We start from the raw sequence: 21,795 nt of genomic DNA, 5'->3' as shown, positions 1-21,795 counted from the left end.
GGGAATAGCACAAGACGGGGGTCACAGGGGGACACATCCCTGGTGGTAGAGTCCCACCCGCCGCACCGCCCGCTCCCGGGACGCTGACGGACGCAGACGGGCAGGACTCTGGCTTGACTCCGGCGCGAGTCCGGCGCTCCCGCTGCGCGTCACCGCTGCGCGCAAGTGGCGAGCATTAAGTAGGGCTCACCTGTGTCGAAAATGAGCGCTAGAACGCTCAAAACAAGTGGCACACTCGCTCCAACCACCCCCAAGATGGCGCCCGGCGCCAAACACGAAGGCTGAGAGAAAAATGAAATAGATCCGCGAAAAGCGCGGTGGGGGGCCCAGTTTAAGGTGCAAGTGAGAGGGCAGACACAGATAGTTTTAAAAACAGGGTGAATACAAATTAAATTAACAAAGATACAAAATCGGTATTTTTAAAAATTACAGCAGCGCTGAAAATGACAAATCAGCAGAATAGCGCGCGTGCGTGCTACTACCTTTCTCCAGGCAGAGCTACTGCCTAGCTCGCCTTAAGTAGGGCTCACCTGTGTCGAAAATGAGCGCTAGAACGCTCAAAACAAGTGGCACACTCGCTCCAACCACCCCCAAGATGGCGCCCGGCGCCAAACACGAAGGCTGAGAGAAAAATGAAATAGATCCGCGAAAAGCGCGGTGGGGGGCCCAGTTTAAGGTGCAAGTGAGAGGGCAGACACAGATAGTTTTAAAAACAGGGTGAATACAAATTAAATTAACAAAGATACAAAATCGGTATTTTTAAAAATTACAGCAGCGCTGAAAATGACAAATCAGCAGAATAGCGCGCATGCGTGCTACTACCTTTCTCCAGCAAGTAATGAATACTCTAGGAGGAGAGTTGATTAATGGATTGCAGACAATTTATTTTGAATCAAACATGGCTCATGTGTTTGAGGCTCAAGTACTAACCCATCCAAAGATTACCACATTTTCTAATTAGAGGTATACTGATAAAAATAAGATTACATTAGAACCGTCAACAATATTGTCTGAAATGCAAAGTTGTAAATATTTCAAATAAAGCATACACTTTAGATATGAAAAAACCAGGATGCAGCACCCATAAACAAGCTCTAAAAATAAATACAGTATTGCAAGAAGTAAGTAATGGGTTAAGGGCTTGGAGTAGAAACCGAAATACAACTGGGCGCTCTTATATAATTATGAACAATATTATAAATTGCACATAACTAAATGTTATGACAGAAAATGAACATTTATATTTAATAACATTGGGAATAAATCAATTAGTATCCCTAATACTATTCAGTTGACTTATTCCTAATCACCCTAGATGAAATGAGGAGATTAACCGTCACTATTTGAGAGCAGAATAAAGGTTACCATGGTCAGCACAACACATTGTACACTGTAGGAGAAGAAAAGCATTGAATGAAAAACTAGTACTTGCTGAATGTATGTTGCACTCTATTCAGATATAACCTATGGCAAGTTCATTATATCTGTTAAAAAAGGAATCAACATTTCACAGTTTACACCAGAGGGCCAGGCCTCTCATCACAGAAACATGCAACACTCTGAAGGTTATAAGGGAGAAGAGCAAATTGATTAGAGAATTGAAAATTTGCTGATTGTCCTTTTTAGAGTATGTAAGTACTCCACCCTATATATTCCACAGGCAATTCTGATGCTTGAATAGCGCATTTTGATTATCTTTCTATGACTGGAGATTTCATACTGACCAAATATTCTGACATTACATCTATGGCTGGGCAAAAGATAGTGTACGGTCAGAATCAGATCTCAGTCAGAACTATTTAAAATTGATTCAGGGTCCAATTGAATGTGATTTTGAATAGTGATCCAGTAATTGGGATCATCAATGGTCAGGTAGACCGTTTATGTTATGCATGGATTAGATACTACTATAAACCTTTTCCTGTAATAAATTACCAAAAAAAGGGAAAAACTACAGATGACCAAATTCAGGTATACTAGTGTCCAAAGAAATTGGGAAAATGAACCATTGCAGTATTTTTTCCAGATTTCAAAATATGTTAGGCAGTGTCATAAAACCCACAGATTATTTTTCATACATCCATATGACTACTACTATTGGCCGTTTATACTGACATTTTGTTACAGATGAGCTTCACCCAAACCGAGCTCTTAACCTCCCTCTGTGCTTCTAGTTGGCCACATTAACTGACAACATTTTAATATACCAAGTGACTGATGGTATTGTATTGAATAAGTCAGACGAAAAATCATTTTACCAGCAAATTACCCCATTCAAAATGCGGGGCTAGCTATCCTTTCTGGGGTCACAGACTGACAGCATTCATTACTTTGAGCTCTGCCATAACTTTGACTCCTGTTCCACAAGCAGCCGACGGACCACACAGTAGGTGCTCAAGGGTCCATTGTGATGGCTTTCTGGATACCACTATAACTCTGATGCGACCCTGCTTACAATACAGGCCTGGCTTGTTCCACAAGCAGCTAAGATAGCGTTGCCAGTTTGAGGTGATCAGGATCCCTTGATATGCCAGCCGAAATATTGCTGAGGACCCCATGCGCCAATAGGCACATAAAAGACCCTCACCCATTGGAGAGCAATATACCAATGGGAGCTCCAGACAACTGACCTAGTGTGTCACTGAGATGTGCAAATGAAGCAGCCACCCAACAACAAGTGATGGGAGAGGGTGTGCTGCAATCACGTGGCATTGTGTTGACGACCTGACCCAGTGCAAGCTAAGAATGAATACCATCGAAAACTACAGACTACCCCCCTTAAGAGGGTAAACAGTGGTAGGCTGGAATAAAGTGGCCTTTTCCTTGCTGTTGACTAAGATAGCCAGGAACTTCGGAGATAGGAATACTAAACTTCTCAGGAGTTGGAGTTACCTGTTCACAAGGGCATATGTTAATTATGGGTACAGTAAAGGATGTGCAAGACTCAGGATATCGTATAGGGGAGAGAATGGCCACACTAGCAGGAACCTTGGAGGAAAAAAAGGCCACATTAGCAATACTGAACAGGCCTCAGAGTCTCTGGCGATTACATCATGAATCAGTCCATGGATATTCGAGGTTTGAAAACTGCATCCCTTCCACATCGCAAACTTGGAGTTTCTACAAAGTGATGCTAAATCCAGTAAGAGTTAAAACTTGGGGTTCCTAACCATAAATAAGATAATGGATTTAAAAGTGGGCAAACAGTGATTCCTATGGGGCACTCTTCTAGACAGTGAGGAAGCGAATACATTGAACGTACTGATTGCTAATCAGAGATTCAACTGACAAGAGGTGAGTTGTGGGTACAATATTGCCAGAGCTAGGGGTTCCTTTAACCAATTTTTATTGATTTTTTGATTGCAACAAAGAAAACAGCACCATTCAGGACTACATCTTAACCCCTTTGCTGCTGGCCCGTTTCCGCCGCTGTGCGGTAAACAAAAGAACAGGGCGGGGCCGTGACGAACCCAGCCGTCATCCGCACACGAGCACCGCAGAGCGCGACGGCTGGGGTTCGTCACCAGCATGCAAGGGGTTAAAAGGCAAGACCAAGGCACAAACATCACATTGGCATAAAAGGATAGCCGCACATAGGACCAATATCGGCATACCCACTCCCAATCTAGATATCATATAAGTCCAAATTAGTCTTCTATTACTGTGACCCACTTGCCCCATATTCGACGAAATTGAGCTTAGGGTTTCTAAAACAAGATCTGACCCCGAAATGGGCACTAAGAACGGGAGATCATGGCGAATGGAGCCATGATCCATGTATTCCTAGAAATCAGCCAAACAATGCGAAGTTGCATGCGGGACCTGCATGTGGTGAAAACAGTTCATTTCACAAGGTTCTGAGTTATGGTTTTCCGTGCAGTGTTGCCTGTTCAAGACAATTTTATGTGTTTGGAAACCAAGAGTCGACACAGGAACGTTTGATGTCTAAAGAAAATAGTGTTGCTCTTTCAGATGAGAAAGAATGTCCCCTCCTGGCTGATGTTCGACCTCTCTGTGGCTCGAAGTAACGGGCTCTGTTTCAGCTAACTTTTCTCTGTTAGGGCCTGAGTGAATATAATTCAGTGAGACTGTGAAGAACTGAAGGACTGCAGCAAGTAAGAATAAGTGAAGTTTATTTCGAGGAGGAGGAGCACCCACGATTGGAGCCAACCAGCTGCAATGAATCCAACGTTGCTAAGGGATTCCCAACAAATGTTCAACTACGCTGGTGAGGGAACACTCAAACCATAACAATATAGGAATTACATTCACTTGCAAGCACGTCTCAAAGACAGTGTACACGCAGGCTGATACATGAGTACATACTACAACATCTTCCTTTCAAACAGAATGAAGATTGACCAAAATAAAATACAAAAATAATATACTAAATGATTTGTAAAACAGATGCATGTAAGGAGCAATGCAGACAAAGTAAAACAATTACATCAAATACCTATTCTCTTAACTTACACGGAATCTGTTAAATATATATATCTCTAATAACATAGAAATCAAGCGCATGTAAAGAACAACATTGACAAGATAAAATAATTCAATTTAATACATAATCCCTTAACTTGCAACGCATTTGTCTCTTGCGTGCACCTTTTGTGCGAGACATATCACACATGTCTGTGTGATATGTCTGTGACCTGCTGTTGAGCAACCGGTGTGGTCACCTTTTGTTTTGACATAATGGATTAAGGCGTAATGGACCCCATACTTGAACTGGACCCCACATCTCTTTCCTGATGCCAGTCAAACCATTCACCATTTTCAGTATTACAGGTGCTATGTTTCTTAATGATGTTAGATTGAGGAGTAGAAACTTTGACCAGAGCTCTTTTATTCCACCTACCTATGTTGTCAAGAAGAGCTGAACCTTTGCTCACCTGTACAACAGTCACTGGTAATGTAAACTTGGAACAACCTTTCGCCACCTTCGTCCAACTCTTCATAAGCACTCAATCACCTTTCTGTAACGAATGATCTACAGAATGTGGGGAGCGACCTTTGACCCTGCTCGGAGGCAGGTCGCTCTCCACGCTGCTGTACTAGCCTTGGCTGTACCGGTCTTATTGGTGCATTGCCTAATGCTCCTTTTGTCTGCCTCCTACCAATCTTTGCTGTGTCCTGTTTTTGCCTCGGTTCCCCTGCCATCCCGCACCCGTTTTCCCGTCGCTGAATCTCTGCGGCCCCGCCCCCCTGCTCGCTCATTCGCCGCCAAACCAACCTCCACAAAGGAATGAATGCCATCACCGAATGGATGAGGAACAGCCGGCTAAACCCTCTTCATGACTAAGCAGGTGAACGCCGTCTCTTCCTCCTGCTTCAACACCCTCCGCATGCTCCGCAAGAGCTACAAGTGGATCCCCACTGAAATGGGAAGAACGGTCACCCAGACCCTCGTCGGCAGCAGACTGGACTATGGAAATGCCCTCTACGCAGGAGCCAAGACCAAACTCCTGAAATGGCCGCAACGCATCCAGAACGCCTCTGCACGCTTGATCCTCGACATCCCTCGCCGCAACCACATCACACCACACCTGAGAGACCTGCACTGGCTCCCCATCAACAAGAGGATAACCTTCAAGCTCCTCACACAAGCACACAAGGCACTCCACAACACCTCAACAGACTACTCAGCTTCTACGCCCCCACCCGCCAGCTCCTCTCTGCCGACCTCGCCCTCGCCACAGTCCCCCGCATCCGAAGAGCGACCTCTGGCGGCAGATCGTTCTCCCACCTCACCGCCAAGACCTGGAACAACCTCCCCATCCACCTACGGCAGACGCAGGACCTTCAGAAGACTCCTCAAGACCTGGCTTTTCGAGCAGTAGCAGCATTCCCCACCCCCCAGTGCCTTGTGACCCTCACAAATGAGTAGTGCGCTTTATAAATGCCTTGATTGATTGATTGATCAAATTGTGCTTTCATGTTAGCCTGCTTTTCTTGCACCTGTTCTTTGAAAGAGATGGAAACATCACCTTTTATGCCTCTCTCACACAGCCAACTGGGATATAAACGAGTATGTGCCTTACTTCCTCTGAGAAAAATGAAAGGAGCAACACCTGTGGTTGAGTGTGGAGTTGTATTGTATGCCCAAACCTTGCTACGTACAAATTCCAAAGAATCGTGCCCAGAAGAAATTGTAGTTTCTATACCTTCTTTGATGATTCTGTTTCCTCTCTCAACGAAACCATTAGAGGAAGGTGAGTACAATGCAACCAAAAATTACAAATATCTTGCAATTTAAGAAACAATCCATTGAAATGAGTACCATTGTCGGACACAATGATTTTGGGGGAACCTCGATGATGAACACTCTCAGCAAGAATTTAGTGGCATTTTCAGTGGTTGCTCCCTTGCAAACACAATAGTACAGCCACTTGGTATGATAGTTTACGAGCAACATTAAATATCTGTTCTCATATGGTATATATTTTATATGGACCAGAAAAGTACAGCCCCACCTTGTCCCATGGATTTTTCGGAATTGGAACAGGATGAAGTGGTGTGGAATGAGCCTTCCAATGCTTGTCTGATAAAAGACCTTCAGTGCATTTGTCAATCATGGTCTTAACCTGTGAATCAATGGACGGCCACCGATAATACTGTTTTAAGCGTTGGCAGATCTTTGTAACACCTAAATGTCCCTGATGAGCAGTCTGAATGATCGCCCTGCGTAGGGATTCTGGAGGGATAAACAGATCTTGGCGAATGACCATATCGTGAACCACGACAACTCATCAGCGACATTTGCAAAAGACCTTAACTCTGCAGATAAGGTTCTGCGCTCAGGCCGGCGACTTCTAATGAAAGTTTTGACTTTGGACAGTGTAACATCATTAGCATATGCCGTATTCCAGTCGTTCTCTATAATGAGTGGTTTTTTTTGTCCTCATTCTGCAATAGTATGTGTAAGGAGTAGTCGGGGACCCGCCTCTCTCTTTTCAAACCTTCACTGCCCCATATTTCCGTGGCTCAACCGGGAGTCTCCCTTTGGCTTTGGAGGAGGTCCCTTTATTTCCATCACCAATTCCAATACATTTTTCTGGAGGGGGGAGCTGGCCATCCTGGCTACTCAAACGGGCATTCTGCCAGTTTTTTTATTGCCATTGCATAATCATTGGACTTTGAACACCACAGAGCGAGTTTTCCGGAAGATTGCAATTACTGGCTAGCTTAGTTGAACTGTTCCCAGATTTCCCAGAAGTTATTATTTCCTACTTGGTTTCCCCCTCCTATCCAGTTTGTTTATTCTATGAATTGAAGACAGCCATTCCCAGTGTGTGGGTGGTACAGGACTTACCCATTTGATGCATATTTCCCTTCTTGCAAGTAGGATTAACAAAAAGAGTACATTTTCTTGCTTCTTAGTTAGCTTAACTAGACACTCTGTCTGGACCACCCCAAATATAACAAGGTCAATACTTACATCAGATGGTCTTTCTAGTAAGGTGCCGAGGGTCTTACCCACTTCCTGCCAGAATTTGTCGAGCTGGAGGCACTGCCAAAACATATGCAAGTCGTCTGCTTTCTCCATACCACATTTTGGGTAGTGCTTCGTTCTTGCTCCGTTGAGCTTTGATAGCCTCTTCAGAGTCCAATAGGCTCTGTGAGTGGTAAACAAATGGTTTCTCCTTAAAGCAGCAGATTTTACAATGGACCAACATTTTTCCATAGATACTCGCCATATTTTTTGTGCGTCCAGCGTCGGCAGGTATTTCTCCTCAGGTCGCTTCGGGAATTGGGAAGTCATCCTCGCTCGCTAATATGAGGGCCCAGTACCATCGAGAAATTTATTTTTTCAAGGTCACGTTTTTCTGCATCTCTGTCTTCAATGCAATATTTCCTTTTTTGTTTTCTTTAAGTTTTTGCCCAACTAGTGAGTTGCTAAAATTTGAATTTTGATAGGGAGGCTGTTGCTGTTATTGTCAATTGGTCCCAGTCAACAATGTTGTTCTCAGTCATCAATTGGCCCCACTTGAGTATTCCAGATATTTTCAGCGGGATAGCAAGCCTGTCTTTAAGACAGTCTGGGGTACCCGGTGATTCCCATATGGGGGCGAATTCGCTATAATATGGTATCTTCAAAGTACTTCTTATGTGGTACCATAGTTTTGCTGCTGACTTGAGGACCTTTAGTTTCACCTTTTTAAAAAACTTCAGGTGGCCAAATTTGTATATAAAGTATACTCCACTCCCAGTCATTGCTTGTAGGTAGGTAGGGTAGTACTCATGGGTTTTCAATAAGACCCTCATGTACTTACATTGAAAGGCTCTGTAATATTCAAATATATCTGGGCTTGCTATCCCACCTTGTTCTTTCTTCCTTCTTAGTTTGTTCCATGCTATTCTTGTCCCTTTTGATGACCAAATAAAACTGTTCAGCTCCCCTTGAAGATTCTTTATTGACTCCCTCTTAAATTCTACTGGAATGGCGCTAAAAAGTTAGGTAAATCTGGGTAGAATTGACATTTTGATCTCCCCAGAAAGGTCAGAGGAAGACCCCCCCATACCGTAAGTCATTTCCTGACCTCGCCAGAAATGTTGTTAAAATGTATCTGTGCCACTTTGTCCAGATCTCTGACCAACTCTATGCCTAGATACCTTATCTTTTCCTTAACAAGATGATTATTGATAAGTGTATTCCAGTTCATAATTTCTGTTTTTGCCTGGTTGGTCTGGTATCCCGATACTCTTCCAAAATGTGTCAAGGTTTCTTCTATAATGTTAAAAGAACCCTCAAGGTCACTTGTGAAGATCATTAAGTGGTCTGCATACAGAGTGACTTTTTCTCCCACCCCTGATGGGAGAAGGGGGATTTGTCTGAATTATTTCTAAGATTTTGTGCCAGGTGTTCAATATATAAATTAAAAAGTAAGGAAGACAGGGGGCAGCCCTGTCTCGTGCCTCTCATGATCTTTATGTTTTCCGTGAGGTTCCCATTAATGAGTATCTTGACACTTGGAGCTCTGTATAGTCTTTTAACCAGTCCTTTGAAATTTTCCCCCAGGTTATATTTATCCAAGACACTGTTTAAAAAGTCCAGTACACTCTGTCGAATGCCTTGGCTGCATTGAAGGTGATTATGGAAAGGGGCATCTTTTCTTGTGTGGCTAAGTGTATAACTCCGATTAATTCATGGGTCAGGTCTTGAATCTGTCTCCCTTTCACAAAACCCTTCTAGTCGTTATTAATTAGGGTTCCAGCTACTTTCCCTAGCCTCTTTGCCATGATCTGCGTAAATATCTTGTAGTCGTGGTTCAGTAGAGATATAGGCTGATACAACTCGCATTTCACCTGATTTTCCCTTGGTTTTAGTAAGATATTGATTACAGCGTCATTCCAGGAGTCTGAAAGATCTCCTTTCTCCTCAAAGATTTTATTTAGCAAATCCGTGAGGGAGGGGGACGAGGTTTTCCCTTAAGTTTATAAAAAGCTCATTGGGTAGAGCATCAGGGCCTGCTGCCTTCCCTCTCTTTAAACCTCTAATAACTTCTTCTACCTCTTTACTTGTGATTTAGGCATTTCGGTCATATTTTTCCTCTTGTGATAATATTGGGAGGTCTAGCCCATCTAAATAATCCTGGAGTTAATCGTTTGTTGGGCTACTGTCTTCGGTATATAAGTCTCCAAAAAAAGTTACAAATTCCTGCATAATCACACAGTCCTCGGAGCTTGTTTCTGCAGAACTCTGGGGCTGGATACCTACAATCTTGTTTCTAGTTTGGTCAGTTTTTGTTTTCCATGCCCGCATCTTGCTGCACCCTTCTCCATATTCATAATGGGACAACTTGCTGGCCTCCCATCACTCTCTCACAATGTTTTCCAAAATGTCTGCGAGAGCTTCTTTTTTTTTGACCTGACAGCCTCAATTTTTTCCTTTTTTGATGTTACAGTTTCTGCTGCTAATTGTCGAGTGTTTTTATGATACCTTCAATTTGGCTTATCTCTTGTTTTGTTTTCTTTGATTTACATGCTGATATGCTTAACAGCTTTCCTCTGATTACTTCATTATATGCGTCCCAGGTGACTTGTATAGGAGTACCTTTTTTGTTATTTTGAAAATAGAGATCTGTTTCTAGTTTGAGGGCTTCTATATTTTGTGTGTCCGCTAGATTTGTGCGGCCTACTATCCATCTTGGGAGAGTGATGTTTTGTTTCATGTGAATTTTTAATAATACAGCTGAGTGGTCGGATAGATGAGCAGGCAAGTGTTCCACCATCTGTGTGCTCTCAACTAGGCTTCTGTCCACCAGGAGGAAGTAGTCTATTCTGGACCGCAGTCCCAATTTTTTTATTTTGGAAATGTAAAACCTTGCCCTTTGTCTCCTTTTTCTTTTCAAATGTCGGCCAAACCCAGGTCTTTTATATAGAGCCCCAACCACTCCCTCATTTTTAACAGGTTTACTTCTCTCCTCGGGGGGAGACAATCCACCTTAGGTTCTAGGATTATATCAAAATCATCCCCTATGATTATCGGGGTGGTCGCAGATAATAGTTGCATCTACAGTTTTTGTGAAGGGGCTGGGTCGTCTGTATTTGGCCCGGAGTAACCGGCAATGGTGTATTGTTTGTTGAATATTCTTAGTCTGGTAACCACCCATCTTCCTTTCCTATCAACTTCAGCAGACTCTATTCTTACTTTGAGGGATTTTTTAAATAATATGGCTACTCCTTTAATAATGCAGTCCTGATTTGTACAGACAAATGAGTCCACCAAACTCAAAGTCTTTATTATTTCTTCCCATTCATTTTTCAAAAGATGCGTTTCCTGTAGTATTATAACTTCACTATCTATTTTTTCAAATATTCGAATATTCTCCTTCTCCTACTGTCAGTTCTGAGGCCATTAACATTCCAAGAGAGTATGTTGATTACGGCCGGATCTTTCTTCATTTATTTTGATTCTTTCTTTCCTGGGGTCTTTCTACGACTTTGTCAGTCCCGCTCTCCTTCTTCTTGTTTCTTGAGGACATTTTTAGTTTTGTTTTTTTCCCTAGTTTGCTCCCCACCCCTGTGTTTGCATTTTTGTTTGTTTTTTGTTTTTATTATTGTGCTTGTTGAAGCATCCATCCCTGGAGAAGCCTCCCTTTTCTCTTCTTTGGGCAGTTTTGATAACCCTCTTTGAGCTCCAAGCTCGCCATTTGTTATTACAAATGTTCCTATTGTTGTTCACGCATTTGATCTCTCATTTGTTCCAGGAAATGCTCTACCTCCATTGGCTCCCTGATGTTATACATTTTATTCCTCCACATAATCCTTAGAGCTGCCGGGAACTTCATTTGTACCGTGATCCCTAGAGATCTTAGTTCCTGCATCTGCTGTCCTAGCTCCCATTGTCTGTCTTTTGTTGCCTTAGAAATATCCAATCTGATTCTTGAAGACCATTCATCTTTATTGTAAGAGCCCTTCTTTAGAGACTCACTCAAAATCTTTTCCTTGAGGGTAAAGGTCTTAAAATTATTTAGTATTTTCCTTGGGTTCTTCCTCGTCTTGTTTTTGCCGAAGGGGTCTCGATGTACCCTCGGTATGTCCTCTGCTAAATCTGCTGCTTTTACCCAGGGGAAGTACTCTTCAAGGAGTAATACTATGTACTTTTTAATGTCTTCTCCCTCTCAACCCTCTGGCACTTTAAAAAATCTCAAGTTATTCCTCCTCGTGTAGCTTTCTAAGGATTCTAGCTTTTCCTTAATTCTTTCGTTTAATTTCAGAGCCCTGATCTCCTTCTGGTTTGACTCCGCTTTTTTGCTCAGGACCTCTACTGCTGCCTCTACTGCTGTCACTATCTCCCCCAATGCATTCAGTTTAGTGTCCAGCATTTCACATGCCTCTTGAATCTAGTTTTGACCTCAGAGACAGCGAATTTTGCCCTCATTTATTCTAGCATTCTTTCTAGGATCTGATCTATTGAGTTCTGAGGGAGCTCGTGGGGTTTTGATTGCTGGTCGGTGCGCTCAACACTACCTAGACTGTTCGTACCTGCAGCTACGGTGGTGGTGGTGGGCAGGTCTGCTGTTTTATCTGCCGTTATAGGTAGCTGTCGTGGCTCTGACTCTGCACCCCCCTCCATACTCTCCCTGATCCCCTTACTCTTATTGGTGTTATCCTCTCGAGCTTTAGGCGGGAGATCCCTAGAATATTGAGACTTGATCAGCTGCTCTAATACCTGGACCTTAAAGAATGATCTGAGGGAAGGGGTGACCCTGACTTTGGGACCTGAAACCCCCTCTGCTCCTCCTTTCTCGTTTGTTTGCTTCCTTTTGGCTCTCGGGGTGGGTGTTGTAGTCTTTGCCTATATCTTGTTTGGGGGCAACAGACTGGTTACTCTCAAGGAACTGCCTACTTCTTAGGCAGTAGCAACTGCGTTTGCCTTGCTCTTTGCCTTGCTCGTTGCCTTGCACCCTACCTGCCTTTGTCACTGCCACGGGGGAGTAGGAGGTGTTTGAGGACTCCCCCCACTCCTCACCAGATGCAGCGGAACCGGGCACCCACCCCTCCCCCCTTGTGGCCACGCCGTTCTCTCTGTGGTGACGCCCCCCTCAAAAACACCCAACCGGCTTACTCTAATCATGCAGGAGACCTCACGGTAGACTTCGATGCCCCTTTCACGGTCTTTAGGTTTCAGTGGACCGGTGCCTGCTGAGTGCGCTGCGGAGTATGCTGCCTGAGATCCCTTCTGCAGCGTCCTGGTTTCGCTTGATCCTGTGCAGGAGAAAGGTTACGTTTGAGCTGCAGTCACTCTGCTCACGCTACCCTGGAAGGAAAAGGAGACCCTGGCGGCCGCCCTCCGGCAGTTCCGGTGAGCTGCAGAGGCTTCCGCCCGCAAGCCGGCATACGTGTGGAGCGCTCTGTTGATGGTTAACTCCGCTCCCCCACCGGGCTCTCTCAGTGCGGTAAGATTGCCGATTGATTCCGCTTTCATAGCATGTAGCATGTATATCTTGTTGCAGCTTATCTTCTTGGTGCATGTGTAGAGAAATCGGGCATTTCCTGCATCAGGTACTGTGGATTTTTCATTATTTTCTGCCGGCGAACACGGAGCTCCCAACCGGTCAATCTAGCCAGCCGCCATCTTCTCCTCCTTCTCTCTGTAATGGGTGGACATTCACTCACAGCGTCTACAACTGCGACCACACACTCAGTACCATCTGCCTCATTAGGCGCTTCATTCAAAGCCATTCTCGACAGACAGGCTGCTCTGAAATTTTTCCCACCAGGTATATGTGTGATGTTAAAGTGAAACTCTTGAAGTTTAGAAAGTAAGCGAACAAGCCTGGCAGATGCCTTGTTTGAACCACTGTTGGAGAGCATATGCATAAGACGTTTGTGTTCACTGTATAACTCAAATTTACCCCCCCCCCCCCCAAATGTATGGTTTGAGCTTGTGAATAGCCCAAACGCATGCAAGAGCTTCTCTCTCAATAGAGCTGTATCTTGTTTCAGCTGGTTGGAGCGTTCTGGACGCAAAGGCAACAGTGTATTCTTTACCTGCCACCCATTCTCCTAACATTGCTCTCAGACCAGTGAGACTAGCATCGACTGTCAAAAAATATTTATGACTATCTTGTAATGAATGTAACGCTGGGAAAACAAGTTTTGTGACTTGTTCAAACACAGTCTGAAGTTCGTGGACCATACAAATTTAGCTCCTTTTTACAAAAGTGCTCTTAGTAGTTCTACAATCTCTGTGTAAACTTGCACAAACCTGGCATAGTATTCTGCAAGTCCAAGAAATGAACGAAGGGCTTTTCTATTACTGGGTGGCGTGGCATCTCTGATGGCTTTGATAAGAGAAAATGTAGACTTAATACCATTGGGTGAAATTGTGTGTCCTAAATATTCAAGTTCCTGGACAGCAAATGTGCACTTGTCACGTCTAACAGCCATTCCAACTTTACCAAGTGTCTCCAATACTTTGACAAGAATTATATCGTGCTCCACTCGACTGCCAACGTACACCAGAATGTCATCCCGGTAGGCCAGGAATATTTATCCAACTAAGTGTCCATCAACTTCTGGAATACGCTGGCCTCAGAAGCCAAGCCAAATGGTAATCTTAGATATTTATGAGCTCCAAATGGAGTTACAAATATGGTAAGTTCTTGTGACTTGGCAGAAAGGGGGATATGATGATATTCCGACTTTAAATCTAATAAAGAAAAATATTTAGCTCCACCTAAATTGAACAACAAGTTGTGAATCTTTGGCAAAGGATGACAATCCACTATGATATTGTGATTAAGTTAGCGCAAGTCAGCACAGAACCTGACCACGCCTGATCTTTTGTGGGCTAACACTATGGGAGAAACCCTGCAGAGGAATTGCATGGTGTAATTATGTTTTTATCACATAAGTTCTTCAATACTTTTTTTAATTCATCTTTAGCACTTAATGGCAGGGATTGGGAGTGGACTTTGTGAGTGACTGGTTGAGTATTGGATTTGAGTCGAAATTCATGCTCAAAACCAATAACATTGCCAACTTTGTTCTCAAAAACTGAAGGGAATTGATCAAGAATGTGATCAATGCCAGTACCTGAAGTAGAAAGATTAGACACAACTATGTTCTTAGCATCATCATGACTGTAATAATCAACTGGAATATCACTGAGTCAAATAGGCTGTTCTGCACTCTGTTTGAGATACAGGCTCATTTTTGCTAAGTCCTGCCAGCCTATGATGTTCCTTCACTTGAGAGCAACATATATTTTAGTAAAAGTGCGCCTGCCTAAACATTCCAGTCTGGAGTGAAAGTAACCCAACATATCAATTTGTGTTTCCCCGAAAGCTTTTGGATTAACATCAGACTAAGTGAGAGTGACGCTGTCACCCCAATTTGCCTGAAAGGTGGTATCTGATAATATGGTGATATGCAACCCTGAATCAGCCTTCACTTGCAAATGAATTGCCCCAACAATTATTTTGCACCAAGGTCCCTCAACTTTGCATATGTCAATAGAATCACATTCAATAGTCAAAACCACATTGTTCAGCTTGTCCTCATTGATCTCCACCTTATTGACCCTGGTAAACCTTTTTCCACCTCTACATACGGCTTGAGAATGTCCTATTTTTTTGCAGGACGAACATCTTTTGCCAGAAGCCAGACAATTGGAAGAATTTCCAACATGGTTTCTTGAGCCACATCTGAAGCATATCATTTGTTTCTAGGGCAACTGTTTTGAAGACTTGTTTACAAGGTTTACTGTACACATGGAACAGTCTTCAACGAAATGAATTTATTTATTTTATTAATTGATTTTGTTAAGCGCGACAGCTACCCATGAGGGTTTCCCGGCGCTAAGAGACAGAACGACAACATAAGGCAGAAGATTTTAGAGATCGAAGAGCCAGGTCTTCACCGCTTTGCGAAATCGCATGTGACAGTTTTCCATCCGTAGGGCCAACGGAAGTGAATTCCACAGTCTGGGTCCTAAGTTCGCAAAGGAGCTACCGCCCCTTCTGACAAGTTTGAACCTAGGTACATTAAAGAGATGGAGGGATGAGGAACGGAGAGAGCGAGCTGGGAGGTAGGGGCTAACAAGGGCCTGAAGGTAGAGGGGTGCTGATCAGGTTTTGATCTTATGCATAAAGCTCATAGCTTTAAACTTGATCCGGTTTTCAACACGAAGCCAATGCAGCTCTCTCAGGCGTTGGGAAATGTGGTCACGTTTACGACATCCAAAGAGAAGCCGAGCTGCAGCATTTTGTACTAGCTGAAGGCGACGTATGACGGCCTTTGAAGACCCCAGATAGAGTACGTTGCCGTAATCCAGTCTGGAGGTCACCAAGGCGTTCACGACAGATCTCTGGGTGTTTTTGGGGAGCATCCAGAAAATTTTACGCAGCCATCGTAGAATGGTAAAACAAGTGGCTGTGACTCTGTTGACCTGATCTTTCATGGATAGTCCCCTATCAATAATTACTCCCGAGTTTCGCACTTGTTCAGATGGAGTTGGAAGGGGACCCATGGTAGTGGGCCAGTGAGTCAGGTTCCAGAGATCGGGTTTGTTGCCAAGAATCAGGACCTCCGTCTTTCCGCCGTTTAACTTGAGTAAGTTGTTGTTCATCCATTCAGATATCTTGCTGAGTCCAGTTTGCAAAGGGGAAGGAGCCATGGGATCAGTTTGAGAGAGTGAGAAAACAATTTGTGAATCGTCGGCATAAGAAAAAAGATTTAATCCAGAACATTGTGCAACATAGGCCAAAGGTGTGACATATAAATTAAAAAGAAGAGGGCTAAGAATAGACCCTTGGGGTACCCCATGGGGAGAGGGGTGGCTCTTAGAGGATTATGACTTAGAGAAAATTTGAAAAGTGCGGTCAGACAGGAAAGATGCGAACCAGTCCAATGCTTCGTTACCAATGCCGATGGCAGCGAGGGATTTGAGAAGGATACTGTGAAGCACAGTATCAAAAGCTGCGCTTAGATCGAGTAAGATCAGCGCAACTGTTTCTCCTCGATCCAAGAGCAGACGCAGATTATCTGTAACGCCAAGCAGGGTCGTCTCCGTAGAGAAGCCAGGGCGAAATCCCGATTGGGAAGGATGTAACAGGTTGTTGTCTGTTACAAATTTTGAAAGATGGACGTGGATGTGTCGTTCCAGGACTTTCGAGAATGCCGGTAGTAAAGAAATGGGACGATAATTGGCGGTTATTTGGTGTGTTTGATTTTCTTGTAGTACTTTAGACGAAATTGTGGCACGTTCTATCCCTTTTGGACTGTTTCTATTAGCTGGTATTTTTGCTGGCAACCTATCTTGAATTTTTTTGAAAAACATGAAAATAATCAATCAATCAATCAGGGGTTTGTAAAGCGTGCTACTCACCCGTGAGGGTCTCAAGGCGCTGGGGGCAGGGGGGGAGCAGCTCCGGATCAGTCGAAGAGCCAGGTCTTGAGGTCCTTCCTGAACGTGTGCAGGGTCGGGAAGTGTCTGATGTTCACAGATGAATATGAATTGGTCCCTAATGCACATGTCTGTGGTTGCACCAAACTTGCACGTGGCTGCTAAAATTCTGAACTCAGCAATGTAATTCTCCACATTCTCATCAAAAGTTTGTTTGCGCTTAAAGAAATTATGACGTTCTAGTAAAATGCTGGGTTCTTCAGAATGTAATTTTCCTAAGCGTGCAATGGCTTCTATACACATCCCAGTCATCACCTGATCCACCTGGTGCAGGAAATTAGGGAAGATTCTCAAACACCTGTTGTGCAGCCACACCTAAACAACCATACAAGATTGCTACTTTGCGGCTGGGGAGTTCTTCATTGCATCAATTGCAACAAGGTAATTCTTAAAACCTTTTTACCTCTGTCGTCATTTAAGTAGTGGTTTGCCAGGGGTTTGTAAAAATGTGAAGAAGCCATAACTTGGATAATATCAGGATAAAAATAAAGATGAGAATAATGAGCAATCTAATGTCAGTTGAATGCAATAGAATATTAGGGTGAAGTCATGATAAAGTAATGGAGTTGTTTTTTTTAAAAACGGTTTCAAGTGAAAACAGAAACATAGACACGCGTTGTAACTGAAAGCTTCTGTGATAGCAAGGAAGCATGGACTGGAATTGAAAGCGATAGGCTTGCAAAGGAAACAAGCGTAAAATGAAGCTCTGTGTCTTTAAAAGCTCTGTGTAGGCTGGGGAGCGTGCGCTCAAAATGAGGAATTGCTATGACAACGTGTCAGGTTACTTGGGGCAAGCAAGCACGAGCACGTATACGCGTATGAGTCTACAGTACCTGAAAGTGGAGTCGGGTAGCGATTCAAATTGTTGCTCAGCTGAGTGAGTGTGCCACTGGAAGAATCACAGCAGTGCGGAACAGCAGTACGGCTTGGCAAAGTGGATCCCAGAATGGCGGCGAAGTGAGGAGATGGCAGCAGAGGAACCAGTGGAAGTTGCGGTCCGGAAGTATCCAAAAAATGGAAATAATTACAGCGGTGGGTGCTGGGCGGGGTAGACCCGCTCATCACCAACTTGTGGAGTACTGAAGGACGGCAGCAGGTAAGACTAAGTAAAGTTTATTTTGAGGTGGAGGAGCACCTATGACTGGAGCCGTCCAGCTGCAATGAATCCAACAACAACAGTGGTGTTGCTAAGGGATTCCCAACAGCTGTTCAGTTACGCTCGTCAGGGGAACACTTAAACAATAATAATATAAGAATTACATTCACATTCAAGCACGTGACAAAGACAATGTACACACGGGATGATACATGAGTACATACTACAGAGACTTTCATGTGTGATATACTATTCAAATTATAATAATGTTTTAACACTGTTACTGTTTCTGCTTTTCTCATGACTCAAGCTCTCTTCCCCATTTCCCAACACCTCTCATCCATTTCCAAACCAAGGTTTATTTGGGGAGACTGGTGTGGTGTATTGTGTTCTTTGAAGATATGTGATACTTAATTTGAAAAGTTATTGTTTTCTGACTATGTTGGATACTATTTTACTGGTACTGTATTGCGGCGTATGTCTGAGTGAATGCTGCTGCTAGTATTATTCATAATAAAAAGATTTCGGTCCAACACTACCATTGTAACTATTGGTGTAGGTAAATATATTTTATCCGAGGAAAGTTGCAGGACTGCACACTACACCAATGGTGAAGCGAATCGCCTTGATTCATAGAATGATGTATGGGCTCAGCCATATATAAAAATAAAAAGACAGGGTGTTTATTTTGACCTTGTGTCTCAAATCTGTTTAGGGTAAATGTTAAATGCTGCTTAGTGGATACTTTAAAGACTTTTTAAAAATAAGTGAAAATAAACTTTTGAAATATTAAGAGTGATTGGTTTTCAAAACATGTTTATTTTTTACAATTGTGATATGTGTCATATAATAAATTGTACTGTACTTTCCATTTCTTAGGTGCATATGGACAGCTCGGCCATGGTGATACAAACAGCCTAGACCAGCCAAGGCTTGTTGAATGTTTCTCACAAAAAGAGCTGTGTGTTAAAAATGTTGTGTGTGGCCTTTGGAATACATTTGTCTTAGGCAGTCCTAAAGCAATAGAGCTTCAACATTAAGGTAAATGTAGGAGCATCAGTAGTAGAGCGCATCTATGCAGCAGCATGGAGAAGTCATTCATCGAAGGTTCTTGGTGCGGTCCTTCTTCAAGGGCGGTCTCCCATACAAAAAAAGAAAATCTTGTTTTGAAAATAACGTGTTCACAAGTTTTACCTTAAGAAGTAAAAGCTGTAGAAATATTTATCAGATTAAAAAAATTGAGTTTTTCTATTAAACATTTGCCTTTTCTATCTGAAAGACATTAAGCTTTTTGTAGCCTTGTCAATTTTTGATTGCGAGTTGATGAAGCCATGCGTGATTTCATATGCATTAAAAAATAATCTTCCGTTGATGCTTATACATGGCTTGACAAACTTAATATGGTACACCTGACAATCTGCTGCACAATAATATCAAACCACCCTACCTGCCTTACAAATATGACATTGTAAGCACAAGCTTTGCCCACATGCTGTATTGTCTCAGTGGTATTCTCAACATCATACATAATTTTTTTCTGTTGTGTTTGTGTAGCAAAACCTTTTCATATCATTTCTTCTCCACTGGAATTTGTTTCTTTTATTTCTGAATTGTGGTTTGGAGGCAATAAAAGTTTATCCAACCTCCATTGTGAGTGTCAGAACCCTTTTCAGATGGCCACGAGGCAAGCAGGGGATACTGTCCCCAACCGTGGGCGTTGAGGCCTTTTACTCCTGATGTCCCGGGTGCAGCCTTCCTATGGATTCTGAGTAACTGGGTTAAGAACCCCTTCTGACTGTCAGATTTAGGCATGGTTTAGCATTCCAATGCTCCCTCACAGGGGAAGGTGTGTATACCGATTAGTGAACATGGGCTTACAACTCAAAATACAGGCAGCAGTAGCAATAAATAATTGTTCAGCCAAATACAGGGGCTTATTTACAAGCCCCTTGCGCCACGCGTACGACACTTTTCCCATGTTAAAAATGACACAAAAGTGGCGCACGGGGCATGTAAGTAAGCCTCACTTACTTTTATGAAAAAAGAGAAGTACTTTCTTACTACCGCTAATCACACAAAGGAAGAATACGACATTCATAAACAATTACACAGTCCTCCATTGAGATTGGGCTGTAGTGGCTCTTTTGCGATTTCCTGCCTCTCTCAATCCACGTGTTAGCGGTCATGGTTATTCACCATTCACTACTGGTATCGTCTACTAGCAGTCCGAGTCCCAAGATTTCACTACAACTCTGATTTAAAGCTAGTAGTGTTCCAGCGCAATCACACTTTAATCGGCAGCAAGTTCCCCCGAGAATGTTGGGCCCGAAACACATCTTACCCGCACTGGCATGCATTCGGCATTCTGGAGTATGCCCTGTCCGCGGATGCTTACAGCAGCTGCAGCCAAGTTCAAGTAACTCAGCCACACATGGACTAGGCAGCTACACTCGCCAGGTGCAGGATCTCCTATTTGCAGTCACACTCTTGCAGTGATGTGAGGTTTCCTGCTATTTCTCCTGCTGGGTAAGTGTTCTTTCAAGCCCAAGGGCTTTCCCAAACAGGCATGTCTCCCATAGCAGACATGAGTTCTTTCTCTGACAGAGGGAGATCCAGGGCCTTTTTTTGCTCTTTTGGTAAATTAGTCAAGGGAAATTAATGCCACATGTGCTTTTGCTTTTCAAGCTCCTCATGGTCCCTTTTGTCTAACAGGGCCACAGCAAAAACTTTCACAATACCCAGAGAGTCTGCTACCAGACCTAGTCTATTCAATTTGTGAGATCATCCAGGCCTCCATTTCTCTGTTAACCAACCAGTCAGTGGCGGCCTGTAATTTTAGGAGGGAGGGGGCGGATGGGACACATACACACTCACAGCCATGCATTCACACAAGCATGCACACACACAAACACATCTATTCACAACACTCATTATCAAACATTCATACATACACCCACCAAGCATTAATAAAAAATGAAAAAACACACTGACCTGCAGCACTGCCTTGGAGGTCCCAGGAGGCTTGGGACTGCTGCCTTACCTCATTGGCTGATCTAAGGTTGGAAGGCAGCAGTCCCAACGTCATAAGGCATTTGCATACTCTTCCAGCTTTTTTTAGGCTGCTTGCTGCCCACGTTAGCCCAATCATATGTGAGTTTAATTGGTCCAAAAAAACGGTGATTAATTAGGCTAGGTAGGATTGCGATATTTTGGAAGAGATATCGCATTTGGGGTAGCACAACTATCCTCATACTAGCAATTCTACCAACAGTGGATATGGCAATCTGTTCCCGTTCGCGGGACTGGTGATGATTTTGCTGGGACAGTGTGGTATCTTCCGCCCTCCTCCTTTACAGTGAGCCGTGGAACGCTCCGTGGTGACATCATTTAGAATGTCACCACTGCGAGTGTTCCAAGGCGAGCGCCGTGACAGATCCTGACCGGTGTGTTGGGTGTGACTCCAGCTGTGGCTGAGGTCGTTTGTTCCGACTTCATTATCTACCCTGTTTAACCCAATAAATACCTCTTTGAACCTGGCATTGCCTCCCTCACCTTCTTGGGTACTTGCGACAGACAGTAACCATTATAACCATGCCGCACAGTCTCTAAATCCCAGTGATCTTATTTACCAAGGTACCTGACTGGGGTCTCTCACCTTTTTATGGGGTATTCCAAAGTTGACTGAGCAATTGAGGCTCCTATGGCAGACGTATCGCTGCCAGGAACATATCTGGAGGAAACACTACGGGGAACATGAGAGGCCCCAATATAAGGTTGCCCT

At 43.5% G+C, this 21,795-nt stretch overlaps 1 protein-coding gene across 3 annotated transcripts in view; it reads left to right on the top strand.

Moving 5' to 3' along the window:
• Positions 1 to 19,662, top strand: part of RCCD1 (RCC1 domain containing 1) — a 136,358-nt gene extending 116,696 nt beyond the window's left edge. For all 3 annotated transcript variants that reach the window (XM_078683261.1, XM_078683263.1, XM_078683260.1), the window contains one exon: positions 18,894 to 19,662. In XM_078683261.1, the coding sequence (XP_078539387.1) occupies positions 18,894 to 19,054 (161 nt within the window). In that variant the 3' untranslated portion in view covers positions 19,055 to 19,662. The remainder of the gene's footprint in view (positions 1 to 18,893) is intronic.
• The last annotated feature ends 2,133 nt before the right edge of the window (positions 19,663 to 21,795 follow it).

The sequence above is a fragment of the Lissotriton helveticus genome, chromosome 3_1 (genome assembly GCF_964261635.1).
Source record: "Lissotriton helveticus chromosome 3_1, aLisHel1.1, whole genome shotgun sequence".
Taxonomy (NCBI): domain Eukaryota; kingdom Metazoa; phylum Chordata; class Amphibia; order Caudata; family Salamandridae; genus Lissotriton; species Lissotriton helveticus.
This window is presented reverse-complemented; position numbering and strand designations above follow the sequence as displayed.